The sequence below is a fragment of the Rutilus rutilus genome (assembly GCF_951802725.1).
Source record: "Rutilus rutilus genome assembly, contig: SCAFFOLD_59, whole genome shotgun sequence".
Lineage (NCBI taxonomy): Eukaryota > Metazoa > Chordata > Actinopteri > Cypriniformes > Leuciscidae > Rutilus > Rutilus rutilus.
In genome coordinates, this window is record NW_028175471.1 from 119,524 (window position 1) to 137,914 (window position 18,391).

An 18,391-nucleotide genomic window follows, 5' to 3' on the forward strand; every position below is an offset into this window, starting at 1 on the left:
TGGAAAAAGATAAATCACTATTTTCAATATTGGTTCTGCATATATCAAAGAGATCCTGAGGAGGAGTGAGACTTCACATGAAGACTTGAAACTGTGACAGAGCATGCCCAAACAACAACACCCAAACACAGTGATGAAGTGGACACCACCAGGAGGATGCAGGAGACAGGGAAGACCAAGGAAGACATGGAGACAGATGTTTCACGAAGATCTGAAGAATGTCAGTGTCCCTTGGAAGATGTGAAGAACCTGGCCACGGATCGAATACGTTGGAGGACAGTTGTTGCCCAATGTGCCCAGCACAGGACTTGATGATGACGTTGTGAGTTTATAACTGTAGGATATGTTTTCTGTAAAGAGTGTTGCATAATTAAATGTTAAAAGCATTTTTATGTAATAAGTTCACTGATATGTGGGCATTTCTATGAATAAAAGTATGTCTTTAATAGCAAGCAATAATCATAAAAATGATTTACATGCAAACGGGACAGTTATATATAAATAATCGAGTATCTGATGTCATGTGACAAGTCAGATAAGCTTTTCCACTCTTGCAAACAGAGGTAGGTTATGAGGTGTGGAGAGACATCATGTATCACTGGAACATAAACAGACGGAGACCAATTTGCAATTAATATAAACTTTCTGACAGTGTGTGTGACATCCGACAACTTTCCAAGAAGTGGCGCAACTGATTTACAAATATCGCGATAAATATGTACAGGAATTGAGGCAGTAGCCAATGACAGCAGTAGGAGTAAAAGCTGCAGGATTGTGTACGAGTATACAAATATGTACGAATTTGACAACTTGTTAAATCTTGTGAATTATTAAGACTTTCAGACTATGTTTGTACTGATTGGGCTATGGGTTTTGTGAGAAAAGTTTTAAGAAACAACAATTTACATACCATTGCGAATATTTGCCTTTGCAGCTGTCCGTCTCCTCCGTTTACTTCTCCTCAAACAATAATGGGCTGACTGAGTCCGAAAGGCCCTTTTGGTCTTTTCAGCTGAGAAAAGAGAAAAGAAAATATCATTATGTATAATATATAGGATTATTTAAAGGGAAAAGTACTGATTTACCTTACAAATATTGGATGTTACATTATAAAGCCTTACAAGCATGGCAAGTGTTGTGGTTAATATGTATTTACAACAAATATCACTTTAAAACTATCAATACTGAGGTAAAAGCATGGCAAGTTTTGTGATTACTGTCCTTACTAAACCAATCACAGTAAAACTAAGGTTACTGAGGTTTAAAGCATGGTAAGTTTTGTGGTTACTGTCCTTTTACCACACCTATCACAGTAAAACTATGGTTACTGTGGTAAAAGCATGGTAAGTGTTGTGGTTACTGTGCATTTACAATAAGTACCACATTTAAACTACAAATAGTGTGGTAAAAGCATGGTAAGTTTTGTGATTACTGTCTTTTTACTACACTTATCACAGTAAAACTAATGTTACTGTGGTAAAAGCATGGTAAGTGTTGTTTTTACTGTGCTTCTACTACAAATACAACTTTGGAACTAATTGTACTATTTTTAATCTGATATGAATATCTAGGCCTATAGCACGTCACGTGACATGCAGTGTTAATCACCCTGTTTTGAATTAGAAAGCAATGAAACGCAAAGTCCCCGTGGAGATGGCAGATATAATGGCAGATTAATATCGACAAACAGAAAAGACATGATATCACACATTATTAGGATAGCGTATTTAGGTATTTACTTACCAACATCTGACACACGTGAACTGATGCCAAATATCGCGATGTGTTCGGAACGAGACTTCTTCAGCGCGATTTCCTACTGATAAAATATAATTTTAAAAATATCAATAAAAAGCAAAGCAATCCAGCTTCCCTGGCAATAAGACCGAAATAATAACATTAAAAAAATACATAAAAATACACAAGATCTCGTGAATAAATGTTGATTAAACAGCTTCTCTGCTGCAGCCGACAGCCAGGCAGAAAGAAACGTGCTGTTATCACGAAAGACGCTTCCCATTGAAAATACATTAGTTTAAAAAACGTGCTGGTATTACGAAAATAACGAAATAAACGTGTCCGTGGCACGAATCAATAGATTAAATTACGTGACCATATAACTGCCGTGAGATCACGTGCGTTGTTAAACTCACCGCTGAATGATCACGTGCGTTGTTAAACTCACCGCTGAACGCGCTAAACCTTTGCGGGGACTTTGATATCAGATTGCGAGGGGTTTTAAACATCAAAAACCAGTTTGAGGGCCAGATAAAAATGATCTGGGTGCCGCCATTTGACTCGCCCTGGCATAGATAATATTTTGTTGCCCAATGAGAAAAAAGGGAGTAAATAATTAAAACAAAATGAACAGAATTAGCTGCTACGTGTGAAAAGAAACCTGCTTTGGATGTATTATGTTCAGGACAAACGTAATAGCACTGCAATAGATTGGCTATAAGGACCAACGTAATAGCACTGCTTATATTAGGTTAAGGACCTACGTAATAGCACTGCTTATATGTTGGCATGTAACGTAATTGCGATTTGCAAAATAGTTTCCTCAGAACGTATTTCATGCTTTATTGGCTTGGCTTATGGAAATAAAACATTTAACAATTTTATTTTTTTAATTTATATATATTACTGAACATCACATTCATTGTTTTCTCTTAGTGATTCCAGTGTCTTCCAGTCAGGTGTTTAAATGCCACATCATACGTTTTCTTTAATTATAAACTAGATTTGTTTGTTTTTTCCTGTTACTTCTCAGTTCCAGTTTTTCTTCATTCATTCCTCCCTAAATATATCTTATTATCATCCTAAACCTATGTCAGTACATGCTTATGTTTTAGTCAGATGAGCAAATATCAAACTGTTTTTTGGTAAAAGGGTGACAGAGCAAATGTATTTATAGGATTTTATTGTTTAGAGCATTACACATAGTTAATTATAAAAACTTTTAAAATAAATTTCCAATGTTGTTTTCAGGTAAATTTTGTGTATATTTGTTCATTACAACTATAGTTTACTTAAATGAAAGCGATTTCAGCCAGATTAGTTCAGAGCTGGGGCCGTATTCACAAAGAATTTTAAGGCTAAAAGTAGCTCCTAACTGGCGAATTTAGGAGCAACTCCTAAAAATAATGGGCGTGTCACTCGTAACTTTAGGACTCCTAATTTTTTTGACTAAGAGTAATTCACGAAGCATTTTAGCCCTAAAAGTAGCACCTAAGACTGGGACAGCTTAAAAGAAGTCGAGAGGACTCCTAACTCACTAAGACCTATTCACAAACCGCTTTTTGTGGCATTTCACGTTGCGATGTTTTGAAATGCGTATGCGACGGCTACAGGAGCTTCCAATCGCGAGGGAACAATTTTGCATTGTAGGCATAATTAGCTGCAATAACGCCACCAACAACAACCAAAACTAGGCTACTCATTGCATGTAAACTAATTGTAACATTTCATTGTGAATCAAATTAAAATGTTCTTCTCTTTGCAAACGTAGGCAGAGGCATATAGTGACAGATTAATTCAATAATGTTGCAAAGATATTGCATCAATCCATATGTTTCATTAGGCTACTAGGCTATTTGTTTTGCCTTACTGTTTATTAATTTAGGCTATTTATTCAGTTATTCATCATCTTCCGTCCTTCGCACTACTTGTGTAGCGCACGCATTCTCAGACCTGTCACTCATCATCGTACGGGAGGTGTTTGGAATCATTCCCGCGTTACAATCATCAACCAATCAAGGTGGTCACTTCAGTCAAGCTCGTGCATGAGTAATGACGTCATCCATAGCAACGAAGACTCACTCTTAGTTTAGGAGTTGTCATTTTTCTTTACTAAGAGTAGGTCTGAAAGGCGTTGTGAATAACTTTTAAGAGAAAACTCCTAGCTAAAATCTTTTAGTGCGATTTAGGAGTACTCCTAGTGGTAAGATAAAATGCTTTGTGAATACGGCCCCTGATCTTAAACACCTTTTACAGTCAGGTTATTTCATATTGAGAAACAACAACAACAACATTTATAAAAAAAATAATAAAAAAAAACATTATAGCCATGGACATTTTGAAGAACTTCCTGTGAAGTTTTAAATGCTCAAAAGGATTTTGAATAAAGACAATTATTTAATAAATAATGGCAGTAGAGTGTGTTTTATTTGGTCTGTTTTGTGGAAGTGAACAGACTTCATATTAATGTTTCTGTATTTTATATGTAACACCGAACAATGAACTGAATGAATACAGGACTTAAATACAGGAATACAGGAGCTAATGAGTTAATATAGGACAACAGTTGAACAGAATCATGAACCAAGGGAACAAACTGAGACATGGAACTAGGTCAACTTAATCTGACAAGGAACAGGAACAGGAACAGAACCAAACCAGAACAAAAAATAATAATCCTGACACCTTATCAGGCAATCAATAATTACTGAATAAGATTAGCCAAATTAAGATCTACTAGCTATCTATAGCCGCGTTTCCACTGTCGGGCCAGGGCCGGGCCGTGCTAGTGCGTGCCAGGGCCAGTCGCGTTTCCACTGTCACTTCCGGGGCTTGATCGGGGCTTACTCGGGGCCAACGGCCAGGATTTCTGGCCCGTCGAATACCTTGGGCCAAAGCGGGCCAGCTCGGGCTAGAGGAGTGGTTACCAACAGAGGAGGAGTTTACCGTTGGGAGACGGCAGCGCCGGATGATTCTGTCAGCATTAAAGACTTAAAAATAAAATAATTTAAATCGCGTTCATGTTTGAATGCCTTCTGTTTGTGATGCAAAAGACTATGCGCGCTAACCGTTACCATAGTAAACATAGTAAACGCTTGAAGATACGCATAGTAAAAAAAAAAACATAGCGAACGCTTGAAGAAATCAGACCAATCTTAAAAGCTATCACAGTCATGTTTTTATTTTATCTGTCAGTAGCCTAGACGTCTCGTCTCTTTAAACCGGACTATCATAAAATAAAGTAACTTTTTTTTCGGGAGCTTCCTCTGTTTCTCTGACTGAAAATATCTGTATGGGAGACTCCTCAGGTCGTATGGCATATATTTGTAGAAATTATCATTTTTTCTAAATGTGATGTAAATATGTCCTGTAGGCTACCAGATAAAGAAACAGACGCGACTGAAAAAGTAGCTAAGTGTGTCCTCTTTCTTTTGTGAAAAGTTAGACCTAACGGTAATTTATTTCTGAGTGACTAAGTTAATGTGCAATTTTGACATTTATTAATTTATTATGATCAATGTATCACTTTTTATTGTAAACCTGTGGTAAAACATCGATGCTTGGGTTTTAAATATTCAAGTAAACAAACAAACAAAAAAAGCTAGCAAACGGCCGCTTTTATCGTGTTTGTTTTCAACGCTGTTTCCAGTGATTTCTGATTAGTTTTCTGATACAACTTCCATTTGTTGGTGAAATGATGGGTTAGTGTGACGTTGTTCCAGAGAGGCGTGTTACGGGCGTGTTTTAGTGAAGCTCTGTGGAGCTTCTGGCCCGACAGTGGAAACGCAGGCCCGGTGCTATTGGCCCGAGGCTATTAGCCCGGCACGGCCCGTTTAAAGCCCTGGCCCGGCCCTGGCCCGACAGTGGAAACGCGGCTAATGACAAATGATAAAGAATTACTAATTAATTACTAATCACAACATTAACATGTCCGAGACATAAGCAAATTGCCTTTTTTACCCTGAACATGGTCATAACTTGCATCATAACTCAAGTGATACCTTATAACTCTGCAGGAACTACTAGTGATCTGGGGCCGTATTCACAACATATTTTATCTTACCACTAAGATTTCTCCTAAATAGCAGTAAAAGTTCTTAGTTAAGAGTTTCCTCTTAAAACCTATTCTCAAAGCTGCTGAGATCAACTTTTACTAGGGAAAAGAGAGAAGTCTTTGGCTAAGGAACTCAAATTCGGGTCACTCAAGCTGCCCACAAGGCTTTCGGCCTAGACAACATTACTTTCAACTTGAATGCAATGTTTTATTTCACAATGCATTCATTCAATGTATTTTGCCTGTACATAAATTAACCTTTATGTCATCGCAGATTAAAATCTCAGAGTTCAGGGGCCGTATTCACAAAGCATTTTATCTTACCACTAGGAGTACTCCTAAATCGCACTAAAAGATTTTAGCTAGGAGTTTTCTCTTAGAAGTTATTCACAACGCCTTTCAGACCTACTCTTAGTAAAGAAAAATGACAACTCCTAAACTAAGAGTGAGTCTTCGTTGCTATGGATGACGTCATTACTCATGCACGAGCTTGACTGAAGTGACCACCTTGATTGGCTGATGATTGTAACGCGGGAATGATTCCAAACACCTCCTGAGTGATGATGAGTGACAGGTGACAGGTCTGAGAATGCGTGCGCTACACAAGTATTGCGAAGGACGGAAGATGATGAATAACTGAATAAATAGCCTAAATGAATAAAGAGTAAGGCAAAACAAATAGCCTAGTAGCCTAATGAAACATATGGATTGATGCAATATCTTTGCAACATTATTGAATTAATCTGTCACTGCCTACGTTTGCAAAGAGAAGAACATTTTAATTTGATTCACAATGAAACGTTACAAATAGTTTACATGCAATGAATAGCCTATAGTTTTGGTTGTTGGTGGTGTTATTGCATCCCTAGTTATGCCTACAATGCAAAATTGGTCCCTCGCGATTGGAAGCTCCTGTAGCCGCCGTATACGCATTTCAAAACATCGCAACTTGAAATGCCACAAAAAGCGGTTTGTGAATAGGTCTTAGTGAGTTAGGAGTCCTCTCGACTTCTTTTAAGCTGTCCCAGGCTTAGGTGCTACTTTTAGGGCTAAAACGCTTCGTGAATTACTCTTAGTCAAAAAATATTAGGAGTCCTAAAATTACGAGTGACACGCCCATTATTTTTAGGAGTTGCTCCTAAATTCGCCAGTTAGGAGCTACTTTTAGCCTTAAAATTCTTTGTGAATACGGCCCCAGAGTAAAAAAGACAATCTTCAAGAACGACCTCAGTCCTAAATTTGCTGATTTTTTGTTTCCATATTAGTTAATGGTTGTAGCCAAAGTGCTGATGTAGAACTACACATTACGTCCTGCATGTTACCTATTAATGTCGGACCATTATTCTAACGTGTTACCAAGATCTGTTTCATAATATCAACTAATTAGTCATTTAGATTATGTTTAGGAAATTACCTTATAACAGAGACAGTATGAATGTTATGATTCCTGTCTTATGTTCCCCTTGTCTTGTGTGGACTTTTGTCATTTCCTGTCCTGTACCATGTTTTGTAGTCCTTTGTAGTTTTTCTTGTTTATTAGGCGGCCCAGGTGTTTCTGATTAGCCACGGCCCCTTGTTATCTTGTTTAGCTTGTTAGTCTCTGTATTTAAACCCTGTGTCTTGTTTCAGTGTTTGTGGGTTCTTGACTTTGTAATGCTGTTCCCCTGTTCCCCTGTTCCCCTGTTCCCCTGTTCCCCTGTTCCCCTGTTCCCCTGTTCCCCTGTTCCCCTGTTCCCCTGTTCCCCTGTTCCCCTGTTCCCCTGTTCCCCTGTTCCCCTGTTCCCCTGTTCCCCTGTTCCAGTTTTGAGTTTATCTAATAAAGCTGCTGTACATGTAATGGTTGCCTCTCTCTGTGATTCCCAAGGTTTTGTTCCTTTGTTCTTTGAGTTCTGTGTTCTCTGTTTTTTGTTACTTTATTAAATCACCCTGCGTTTAGATCCTCGTCTTCGCCTGTGCAAAATTATCACAAATTAGTATTGATGCTGTGGAATCCCCTGGAAAAGTGAGGCAAAGGAAAATGGTCAGATTCACCTTTTATTCAAATAGTATTAAAAATGTGTTAAAGATTTTGTAAGCGTATTGTGTAGTTGTGCCTGGAGTCAATTCTTTATTTGTGATAACACAATGAAACATTCCAAATTGTACAGACATATTTTTTAGCCAGGCTGTCAAAGAAATTATGAACCCATGAAAAAACAAGAGAGGACAATGAAATATTAATAAATGACTATGTTGCAGACAATGTATGATTATTATTTTTTTTTTTCTAAAACCTGTAGCTGTAGTTGTAGCTGTAGCCCTTTTTTGTCACTTAATATTCAACAATATTACTGATCTGCCTGCATTGACACCATTATATGAGAACTGAACTGAGCTGGACAACGACATCATTTATATGCGGATTTTATGACTGTTAGGAGTTAATGAGAGACGACCAAGAGGGGTGTAATTCTAGTGTATTGTTTTGAATGGAGGTGGACAAGTTTTCCATGGCGATGTACTCTATTAATAAGTTTTTCCATGATGTAATATGTAGCTGAGCCTGCACTTCACGCCAGTCCAGCCAAGACTGAGAGCGTCATGCCCGCCGAGCCTAAGACTGTGACCGTCATGCCCGCCGAGCCAGAGTCTGTGAGCGTCATGCCCCCCGAGCCAGAGCCAAAACCCTCTTCCCCGCTTCCTTCGCCGCTGGTCCCGTCCAGCCTAGAGCTTCCTTCGCCGCTGGTCCCGTCCAGCCCAGAGCTTCCTTCGCTGCTGGTCCCGTCCAGCCCAGAGCTTCCTTCGCCGCTGGTCTCGTCCAGTCCTGAATTGCCTTCCCTGCTGGTTTCATCCAGCCCTGAATCGCCTTTGCCGCTGACCTCCTCCAACCCTGAGCCAAAACCCCTTAACTATCCCAATAAAATTTGGTACGTCCTCTAAGGGGACCATGGCGGTCGTGCCGACAGGGTTCCCTGTACCACCTGGTCCATCTGGGACGTCTGAACAGCCATCTCCGCCATGGCTGCCTGAAGGGTCGTCTCCGCCATGGCCACCAGAAGGGCCGTCTCCGCCATAGCCACCAGAAGGGCCGTCTCTGCCATAGCCACCCGAAGGGTTGTCTCCGCCATGGCCGCCCGAAGGGTCGTCTCCGTCATGGCCACCAGAAGGGTCGTCTCCGCCATGGCCGCCCGAAGGGTCGTCTCCGTCATGGCCACCAGAAGGGTCGTCTCCGCCATGGCCGCCCGAAGGGTCGTCTCCGTCATGGCCGCCCGAAGGGTCGTCTCCGCCATGGCCACCAGAAGGGCCGTCTCCGCCATGGCCACCCGAAGGGTCGTCTCCGCCATGGCCGCCCGAAGGGTCGTCTCCGTCATGGCCACCAGAAGGGTCATCTCCACCATGGCCCCCTGACCAGCCTGCTCCGCCTGGACCACCCGAGGGGTGGTCTCCTGCTCCGCCATCGCCCCCCTGACCAGCCTGCTCCGCCTGGACCGCCTGAGGGGTGGTCTCCTGCTCCGTCATGGCCCCCTGACAGCAGCGTTTCAACACAGACCCGCCCTCGCTCGTAAGTGAGCTGTCATCATAGTCCGCGCGTCATTATTGATACGCTGGAGCACTGTCTATGAGCAGAATGCTGTCTAAGCGATTGTGGTGTTCTGTTCTTGGGTGTAATAAGGAACACAGCAGTCATTTTGATGTTCCTAAATCCGAACCGCTGAAGATGCAGTGGCTGAGTTTTGTTTTCAAAAGGAATATTCCCCACGATCAACGTCAATGCTTTCACTTTTGCGTGAATCATTTCACACACCAGACTGCTTTACAAAGGAGGGTCAGTATAAAGCTGGTTTTCTATGTACGACGTTCTCAATATAATTCATAATCCCACATTTATAATGAACAACACGTTATGGTTATTGTGTTATTATTACAAACGGTGTAAGCACAGAACAGAGGGGCCGGGTGAGCAAAGCTCATTATCATTTAAAGACACATGCACTTAAACGGCGTGCTGGAAACAGAGTTGTTTTTGACCAGGTAAAATTAGTGTTTTCTTACAATACTAATGAGAATTTTTAATTAAAGTATATTACAAACTTTTAATTTAGACCCTAAATAATCATATTAGCTTGTACAAAAATGGCATTATATGACCATTTAACATTTGGATGCTGTAGACGCCAGCTATCGCCAAGACCAAAGTCACTCATGAACTGTTTTATGGTTTCTGTAGATTGCAAAATGCGTTTATTGCCTGAACTTTTAGATCTATCTATTGTTGGGTCTAGAACTGTGTTGAAATCACCTGCTATTATGGCTGAACAGTTAGAAAGGTTTGAAATGGAGGAGAAAAAAGTCTGGAAAAAAGATGGGTCATCTGGGCCATAGGTTGCCAATTGTAATTGGGCTATTATTAATAGAAATGTTAATGATAATAAATCGTCCTTCGGGGTCTATAACTGTGGTGTTATGAACAAATGAGATTACGACCCGCAAACTACTGAGTAAGTAAACCGAAATTACGGTGTACATTTCTGTAATTATAGTGTACCTCCAGGTAGGTATAAGGGAACAATATGTTAAGTTTTGGGTAATAAAGGGGTAACAAGCAGATATACAACCTGCAAAGAACTTCGTAAGTAAACCGAAATTACGGTGTACGTTTCTGTTATTATAGTGTACCTCCGTGTAGGTATAAGGGAACAATATGTTAAGTTTTGGGTAATAAAGGGGTACAACCAGATATACAAGCAAATTATTTATAATATAATTATTTTTAAAATAACAGGTACCTATTCTGTTAATATATTCCAGGCAAAAATTGTACGTCTGTTGTAAGTTTTTATCACATTTATGGCAAAATATGTTCTTGTGCAATGTAGTTACAGCGTAATTTTGACATCTGTGGGTTGTAAATTAAACTTATATATATATATATATATATATATATATATATATATATATATATATATATATATATATATATATGGCTGTATGTAAGCACAGTATGATAAAAATGTAATCTGAAACAATTTTATAAACAGCTGATTTAGAAAAACATTGGCACTGCTATTTATTGGCTTTTCTTACTAAACTACTTAACGTTAAGCCAAAGAAATTAGTTTCTGCTATGATTTTAATTTAGAACGTACCATGTAGTACTTAGTAGGCTACTTACCTTATCACATTGTATTGCAATGACACTTAAATGTCAGGGCAAATATACTGTGTAATTAAAAGTTTTTTGTTTTGTTTTTTTAATAAGAGTACCTTTCTCTGTAATTACTGTGCAAATAGTGTTGTTTCGTATTGTTACATAGTAAGTAGTGTTTATTACCCGTTTTACTGTGTATTTGCAGGGTAAGTGTAACTCCTGCGGGCTGTAAATTAAAGTGGTGCTTGTTACCCCCTTGTTCTGTGTAGTTACAGGGTAAGTGTAACTCCTGCGGGCTGTAAATTAAAGTGGTGCTTGTTACCCCCTTGTTCTGTGTAGTTACAGGGTAAGTGCAGTAAATATACAATAAAGGATCCCATTTAATTTCTGACTTTTAATTTACAAAAAAAATACTTTCTACAGTATACTCAAACAACAAAGTAACACATTATATCTATTATATACATGTTAGTTTTAAAATAATTAGGCTACATTATAAATAATTTGCTTGTATATCTGGTTGTACCCCTTATTACCCAAAACTTAACATATTGTTCCCTTATACCTACACGGAGGTACACTATAATTACAGAAACGTACACCGTAATTTCGGTTTACTTACAAAGTTCTTTGCAGGTTGTACCTGCTTGTTACCCCTTTATTACCCAAAACTGAATTATTGTTCCCTTATACCTACACGGAATTACACTATAATTACAGAAACGTACACCGTAATTTCGGTTTACTTACGCAGTTGTTTGCGGGTCGTAATATAAAGTGTTACCGATTCTTTTACTTATTAAAATGCATACACCTCTTTGTTTTGTGTTGTAGTGAGCCGAGAATAAGTGGTTGTACTTCGATGATTTAATTTTGTTATGATCTGATTCTGATAGATGTGTTTCTTGTAGAAGGCAAATGTCGGCTTGTAATTTATGATGATTCAAAACTTTGATCTTCTTTGTCTGAGAACCAAATCCGCAAACATTCCAGGTTAAAAAAGTAACAGTTGACATGTTTTAGTGAAAACTAAACATAAACGTATATTGATATGTGGGCCTGTTAGTACTGTATGTGTAAGTGTGAGTGCATGAGTTTGAGCTGGTATGGCAGTGAATATGTGTGTGTGCATAAGGCAATGTTGTTGGGAGATTCACATAAATACAAATACAAAAGTGACTCAATGTATACATAAGAAAAACAATAACAACAACAAAAAACTTAAATACATACATAGGGTGGAACATGGGGATGAGGGGCACAAGACCTAGGTGCTAAAATAAGAGCACATCTCAGATACAAAAATAAAAGAGAGAATGAAAGAGAGAGAGAGAGAATTTAGTTGCATTTGTGATTATGGCAGTTACTGACTCTGGGATGAAGAAGCGTTCAGAAAAGCCATTGAGTAATGTCCTTATCGCGATATAACTGTCAGCATTTTCTGTTTTCGGATTGGAATAAGTTTCGTCGTTCAAGAATGACCTTTGGGTATTGTTCGTTGATTCCATAGTTTGTGCCTTTAAGTTGCCTGCCTTGCTTTTGAACCAGTTCTTTGTGTTTGTAGTGTTCAAATTTCGCGATGATCAATCGTGGTCGATTGTTATTGTTTTGAGATCTGATACGGTGCACACAGTGAAAAGTGATAGTCTGTACCATCACAAGCGAAGATATATTTTTTTCTATAAAAAAAGATATTTAAACTATTTATTTTGGGTTGTTTACAGTCAGACAGGAGCCGCCATATTATGTCATGCGCCGTGAGGTCTCGTGTTACTCAGCCATCCCTGTCTGTCCTCGTCAACACTGAACTTGACAATGACACTATTTTCTTCTAGTGCTGCTGTACAGCCAAGACTAACTTTGTTGCATTATTTTCCTGTTAACTCTGTAAAGCTGCTTTGAAACAATCTGTATTGTAAAAAGCACTGTAGAAATAAAGGTGACTTGAAATAATTTTGTCAGATAAATACCTTCACTAAGTTTAGTGTTTTGTTCTTCCCTCATATTTTAAAATATTAAAAAATATAAATATATTTTCCTCATAATTTGATGGTTTAAGCAAACTTGTAGGGTCATAAAAAAATAAAAAATAAAAAACTCTGCACATCACTTTTGGCCATCACTGTATATTTGGTGTGGTCAGTGCCACAATAGTGCTGTTCAAGAGCCTGCTAACTGTGGACTGAAGGGCTCGAGTCATCACAGGTGCACTGCTGCCTTTTTACAGTCGCCAAAATATAATTATTATTTTCATTTCATTACATTGCTGTAAAATTTCTTAAAGGTAAGTTACAAAAAGAATACCTTGATGATTAAACTTTTAACGTCCTCTCTGCTGCCATCTTGTTACTCCTAACTAGGTTAGGAGACCTCTCCAGCTCTCTTAAATAATTTACGAGCTGAGCCCAAGTCTTAACACTTAGGAACCGAAATGGAAAGGAATAAAAGTAAAATTATGTCATTCTTATAATTTTGACAGACTTGAGACTAAATTTTTACTCTGAGTGGCTTTATACATACGGCCCCAGGTCTGCACATGAGGAAGTACAACAGTCAGCATACTATATTAAAAAAGTGTCACCTGTTATTTTAAAATGCTGAAGTACAGAAATCATAGAAATTTGTTATATTCAATTTAAAGTATAGTGTGTATGTATTACAGCATGCTTGGAACTTTTTGGACAAGAGGGTTTTGTTTGTGTTTTATTTGGTCATGGAAATCATCTAACTGTTAAAGCCACAGTGGAACTGTCTAAAAATATTTGCATAACAATTCTATGTGAAGAGAACAAAATTATTCACTTCTGGTTTTCCTTGAATTACAGATTGTACTGCTCTAGGTAAGGATGTTCAATCAATTTCTATCACATTAATAATTTTTTTTATTTAAAGGGTAGCACTTTATTTCACAGTGCCCTTGTTACATGTGCATCTAGTTATAGTAATTACTATAAATTGTGCATAATTGCATGTAACTATAACCCTAACCCTATAGTAAGTACATGTGATTAATTAGTATTACTCAGTTCTTAAATGTAACATTTGTACATGTAACACGGACACCTTAAAATAAAGTGTAACCAAAACAATTAATTATTGATATATATTCATGTAAGACAAAATATTAACATGAAAATACGAATCATAATAAAATCCTAATGAGGAGACATACAGAAAATATAATGCTTAAAGATTTGGGAGTATCTTTAAAAAAAAAAAAAAAGAGTGAGACTGTAAATTGTCTTCATAGTGTCTTTGTGTGTGTTTGTATCTGCAGAACTCAAGATGTATATAATTCTGTTCATGGCTTTTCTGTTCATTACAGATGAACTTGTACTGGTATCTTCAGGTGAGTTCCTTGCGCTGTCTAACTGAAAATAAAATCATCAGAAAGCTTTAGACCGGTTGTAAGAAATTTAATTTAGCTTTAATTTTGTACCCTGAATTACACTCATTTTACAAAGCAAGATATTTTAAGGTGTTTGTATGTTTATATTGCTGTTCTGTTTTCAGAAACTGCAAAATTGCCAAGCAGAATAACAGCACTGAGCGGCTCTTGTGTGCAGATACCTTGTACATTTTATGGGCCAGAGAACAAACTGAAGAATGCAACATGTATATTTGGCTTCTGGATAAAGCGTTATCCTTTTCCCGAACCATGGGCTTTGGTAGTTTATAATGGAAGGACAAACATCAGCAAAGGATTCAGTCGTATAGAGATAACTGGAAATCTTAGTCAGCGTGAATGTACCACAGTTTTTTATGATGTGATGAACAATCATTCAGACAATTACTACTTCAGGGTGGAAATAAAGTCACCAGACTGGAAATACTCATATCTGAATCCCATCAACATTTCTGTTTCTGGTAAGTGGGGCTCCACTATAAACTATATTAATCTGTTGTGACATTTTAAAATTACTTCCTGATTATGATTCATGATTAATTCCCTGAATATTTTTATAACTAAAATGAATTTATGGTGTCCTCCATTGTTAAACAAAATGTTTCAATTGATACTTCCCTAAGCTTTGCCTATATGAAGCCAGATTAGTAAAGTCAGCATGAAACAAAAGTTGTGATAGTCTTTTCTATGTGGCGTATATCGTCACTGTTGAGCGGAAACCTTGGATCTCCACATTTGGTCATTTTTATTTTAATCATTACTATTGATCACCCTGTACGTCTGGTTTGGCAAATATCTGACCAATGAAAAGTATTAAAAATAGCTTGTGACTAAACCTCGTAAGTCCATTGGAACCTCAGTCTGTTGGTAAAACCTCATAACTCCACTCGTGTATCGTAAATAAAGTGCCGCATGCAGTTTGGAGGGAGTCTTTTTTTTTCTTTTTTCTTTTGCAGTGTGTAACAGTTAGATGTTGTAGGAAGAAGGAGGTGGGAACTGGTGAATGTTCAAAGACTTTAATAAATAAATAAACAAACAAATACAAAAATAAAATGTAAAAGACAGCAGCCCCTCACGGACGACTGCTGTCACATAAAACACAACATAAAATCCAGGCCTGGCCTCTCTCGATCTCCACTGTCATCGCTCCTTCCTTTATGCTTCCGCTCCTCCGTAAGAGATACAAGACCGGTGCGTCGCACAGGTATATATATAAAGGTATTTGAGGAACAGAGAAGAGTTTCTTAGACTAGCATAGCCATAATGACATGAAATTATGACCAAATGACAGAATTGCCCACGTAACATAAACTTTATAATCTGTAAGTTGATAAAAACTTAATTTGTTTTACTTACTGCCTCAAATGTGGCTGTTCTAATGACGGCAAAACACGTATGTCCAAACATCTCTGAAATTCTCTGGTAAAAAACCTAATCATTCAATTTGAGCTTGACTTTGGTAAAATGTTAATAATATATTGACACATGCAAGTGTCTGACCATATAAAGCCACAATATCAACTTTGACAACACGGTTTTTAATTATTTAAAAAATACAGTGTTTTTCCATTTTCCTGAAAAGTAGCGTTTTTGAAGATACGCGTTTTGAAGTTTTTTCTGCCCAAAAGTGATGATATCTGAGTAATATGGTTTCTTAAACAAGAATAATGTAGGGTGGGATTTGATTTTGTCAATGGAGAATTGATTGGATGGTTGTGGTTTGTTATTGCTGTGATGTCATGTGAGTGAGGTTGTCCCGCTCTCGCGCCAGTAAACACGTCATCAGAGAAGAGAAGAGATGTCGCTGCAAGAGTTATTTTGATTAAAGATTATGAGGGCACATGCTTTTAATTTAAAAAAAAAAAAATAACAATAAATGTCAATTTTGATTCCATGGTGACTTAATTCACGGAAAAGATATGATGCACACATGCGTAGGCAAATTCACATAAAACTTATTTCACATGCTCAAAAAACAATTAATATGCATGAAAATAATAATATATATACACAAAAAAGCAATTCACAAAATATATTTATAAAATACATTACACAAACACAAAACACAATCTGGATTTACAGTCTGGACGAGTAAACCTATTGTCGAAAGTCAGAGCCAGTCTGCAGATTTGAGTTGACAGATTTCACAGAAAATCGAGAAGTGTATGATGGTCACACACTCGGATTCCATCCAGTCAAAGGATGTCAAACATATTTGATATGTTTCACTATTTTTTATTTCATGTGCCCTCAACATATTTAATAAAAAAAACTCTCCCTCCATTTTGCAACGACATGCCTTCTCTTCTCTGATGGTGTTTTTTGGCATGAGGGCGGGATAACCTGCCACTCACATGAGACCACAGCAATAGCAAACCACAAATAACCAATAAATTCCGGACGGACAAAATCAAGTATCTGGGAATGCTTATTAATTTTTTAAGTATTGTAGCGTTTCGCTACTAAAAAGTAAACAGACGGATTCTTAACTAACTAGTGTCTTCCATTTATACTGACATTACAGTATGTATGTAGTTGTTGTATGTTTTCCTTAAATGTAACAGTATTTTATAACATGTACACTTTGTCCTGTAGATTCACCACAGCCTCTCATCCTTAAACCCACTGATCTGAAAGCAGTGATGGAGGAAACAACAGTCAGTCTGAGCTGCTCTGCTGAAGCCCCCTGCCCCAAACAACCTCCTACAATATCCTGGTCCAACATCCCTGAATCTGCCCACATTACAACACAGTTACAGGTGAAACCTGATAAAACCCAGTCAGTGTTTTCAAACATGACCTTCAAAGCTTCATACATGGATCACAGAAAGAACATCTCCTGCAATGTTACATATCCAAGAAAAACATCTAAAGACTCAACTGTGGAGACCACCGTGATGCTACAAGTCCTGTGTAAGAGATTTAGGGTAGTTATGTTCTTTCATTAGCATTATTATGTTCAGACGTGTACTATTATAACATCTAGTTTATCTAAAGAAGTTTCTGTTTTGCCCTCAAGTTCCTCCAAAAGAAACTCGCATCACCATCGATCCATCTGCTTCAGTCTCTGTTGGCACTAATGTGACTTTGACCTGCAAGAGCAAAGCCAGTCCATCAAATAACATGATCTTCTACTGGCACAAACGTGGACAGGACAATCAGCTGGATTTAGGAGAACAACGGATCTTTACTGTAAATAGGAGCAGTGGAGGCTGGTACTTTTGCAAAGCAAAGAATGAACATGGTATTCAGATGTCAGAAGAGATCCAGCTGATTGTGCCAGGTGAGCTTAATTTATAAATTTGACATGCTAATTCTAATCAAAGGTTTCGGTTTTATGGCTTGACTTTGTGTCATTTTGTGTATAATCTACTGAACACCAACATCTGTTTATTTCTGTTTTTATCTGCCACCCATTAGAATCATCTGTGCCTTTGATCGCCGGCTGTGTAGGAGGAATTTTAGCTTTACTGTTGTTATTTCTTCTGGCCACACTTTTAAAAAGGTATGCAAAGACTAAATATTTGTTCCACAAATGATCATGTTTGTGATTTATGTATTTCCTGTTGATACAGGGCGCAAAAGGCAAGAGCATCCAGTGAATCCATTGTTAGGGAAACTGATCAGGTAAGTTCTACACTTTTTAAGAGGACTGCTTTATTGCCATCACTAATGAGAAACATCATAATAGACATTCTCATAAAATGTAAATAATGACTTTTTTTTGCTTTGTCAGGATCGTGAACAGATCGATTGCATTTATGAAAATGATTTCATAAAAAGAGTGTAATGACAGATGCTGTAACATAAGTCACATGATCCATAATGAGCAATTGACTTTTCCACAAACTGCTGCATGTTCAAATTGCTTAATTAAAATGAGCTCAAGCTACACAATTGCTGTACATTTTGTCCTAACTTAAATTGATTGTGTTCAATCTGCTTAAATGTATGTAAAATTTAAGTTTACTTAATCCGTTTGTGTTGGATTAAATTAATGATTTGTGTTGCATTAACTGAAACTGGGCGGTGCTTGTTAGTTCCCAGCATGCTTTGCATATGGTTG

General features: G+C 37.8%; 1 protein-coding gene and 1 long non-coding RNA gene across 3 annotated transcripts in view; one reads left to right on the forward strand and one right to left on the reverse strand.

The window, feature by feature from the left end:
- Positions 1–18,391, forward strand: part of LOC311285724 (sialic acid-binding Ig-like lectin 13) — a 36,809-nt gene extending 18,418 nt beyond the window's left edge. Inside the window, exons 1-7 of one of the 2 annotated variants that reach the window (XM_084435761.1) lie at positions 14,203–14,268; positions 14,433–14,786; positions 16,921–17,238; positions 17,345–17,608; positions 17,746–17,830; positions 17,901–17,952; positions 18,062–18,391. In XM_084435761.1, coding sequence (XP_084291887.1) covers positions 14,205–14,268; positions 14,433–14,786; positions 16,921–17,238; positions 17,345–17,608; positions 17,746–17,830; positions 17,901–17,952; positions 18,062–18,115 — 1,191 coding nt within the window. In that variant the 5' untranslated portion in view covers positions 14,203–14,204 and the 3' untranslated portion in view covers positions 18,116–18,391. Of the gene's footprint in view, positions 1–14,202; positions 14,269–14,432; positions 14,787–16,920; positions 17,239–17,344; positions 17,609–17,745; positions 17,831–17,900; positions 17,953–18,061 lie in introns of those variants that run through there. The other variant, XM_084435762.1, reaches the window with a different exon arrangement.
- Positions 234–1,896, reverse strand: LOC311285725. The gene is made up of 3 exons (XR_014626401.1): positions 1,744–1,896; positions 911–1,012; positions 234–350 (listed from the first exon to the last, which is right to left on the reverse strand). It is a non-coding gene; the product is annotated as an uncharacterized lncRNA (long non-coding RNA).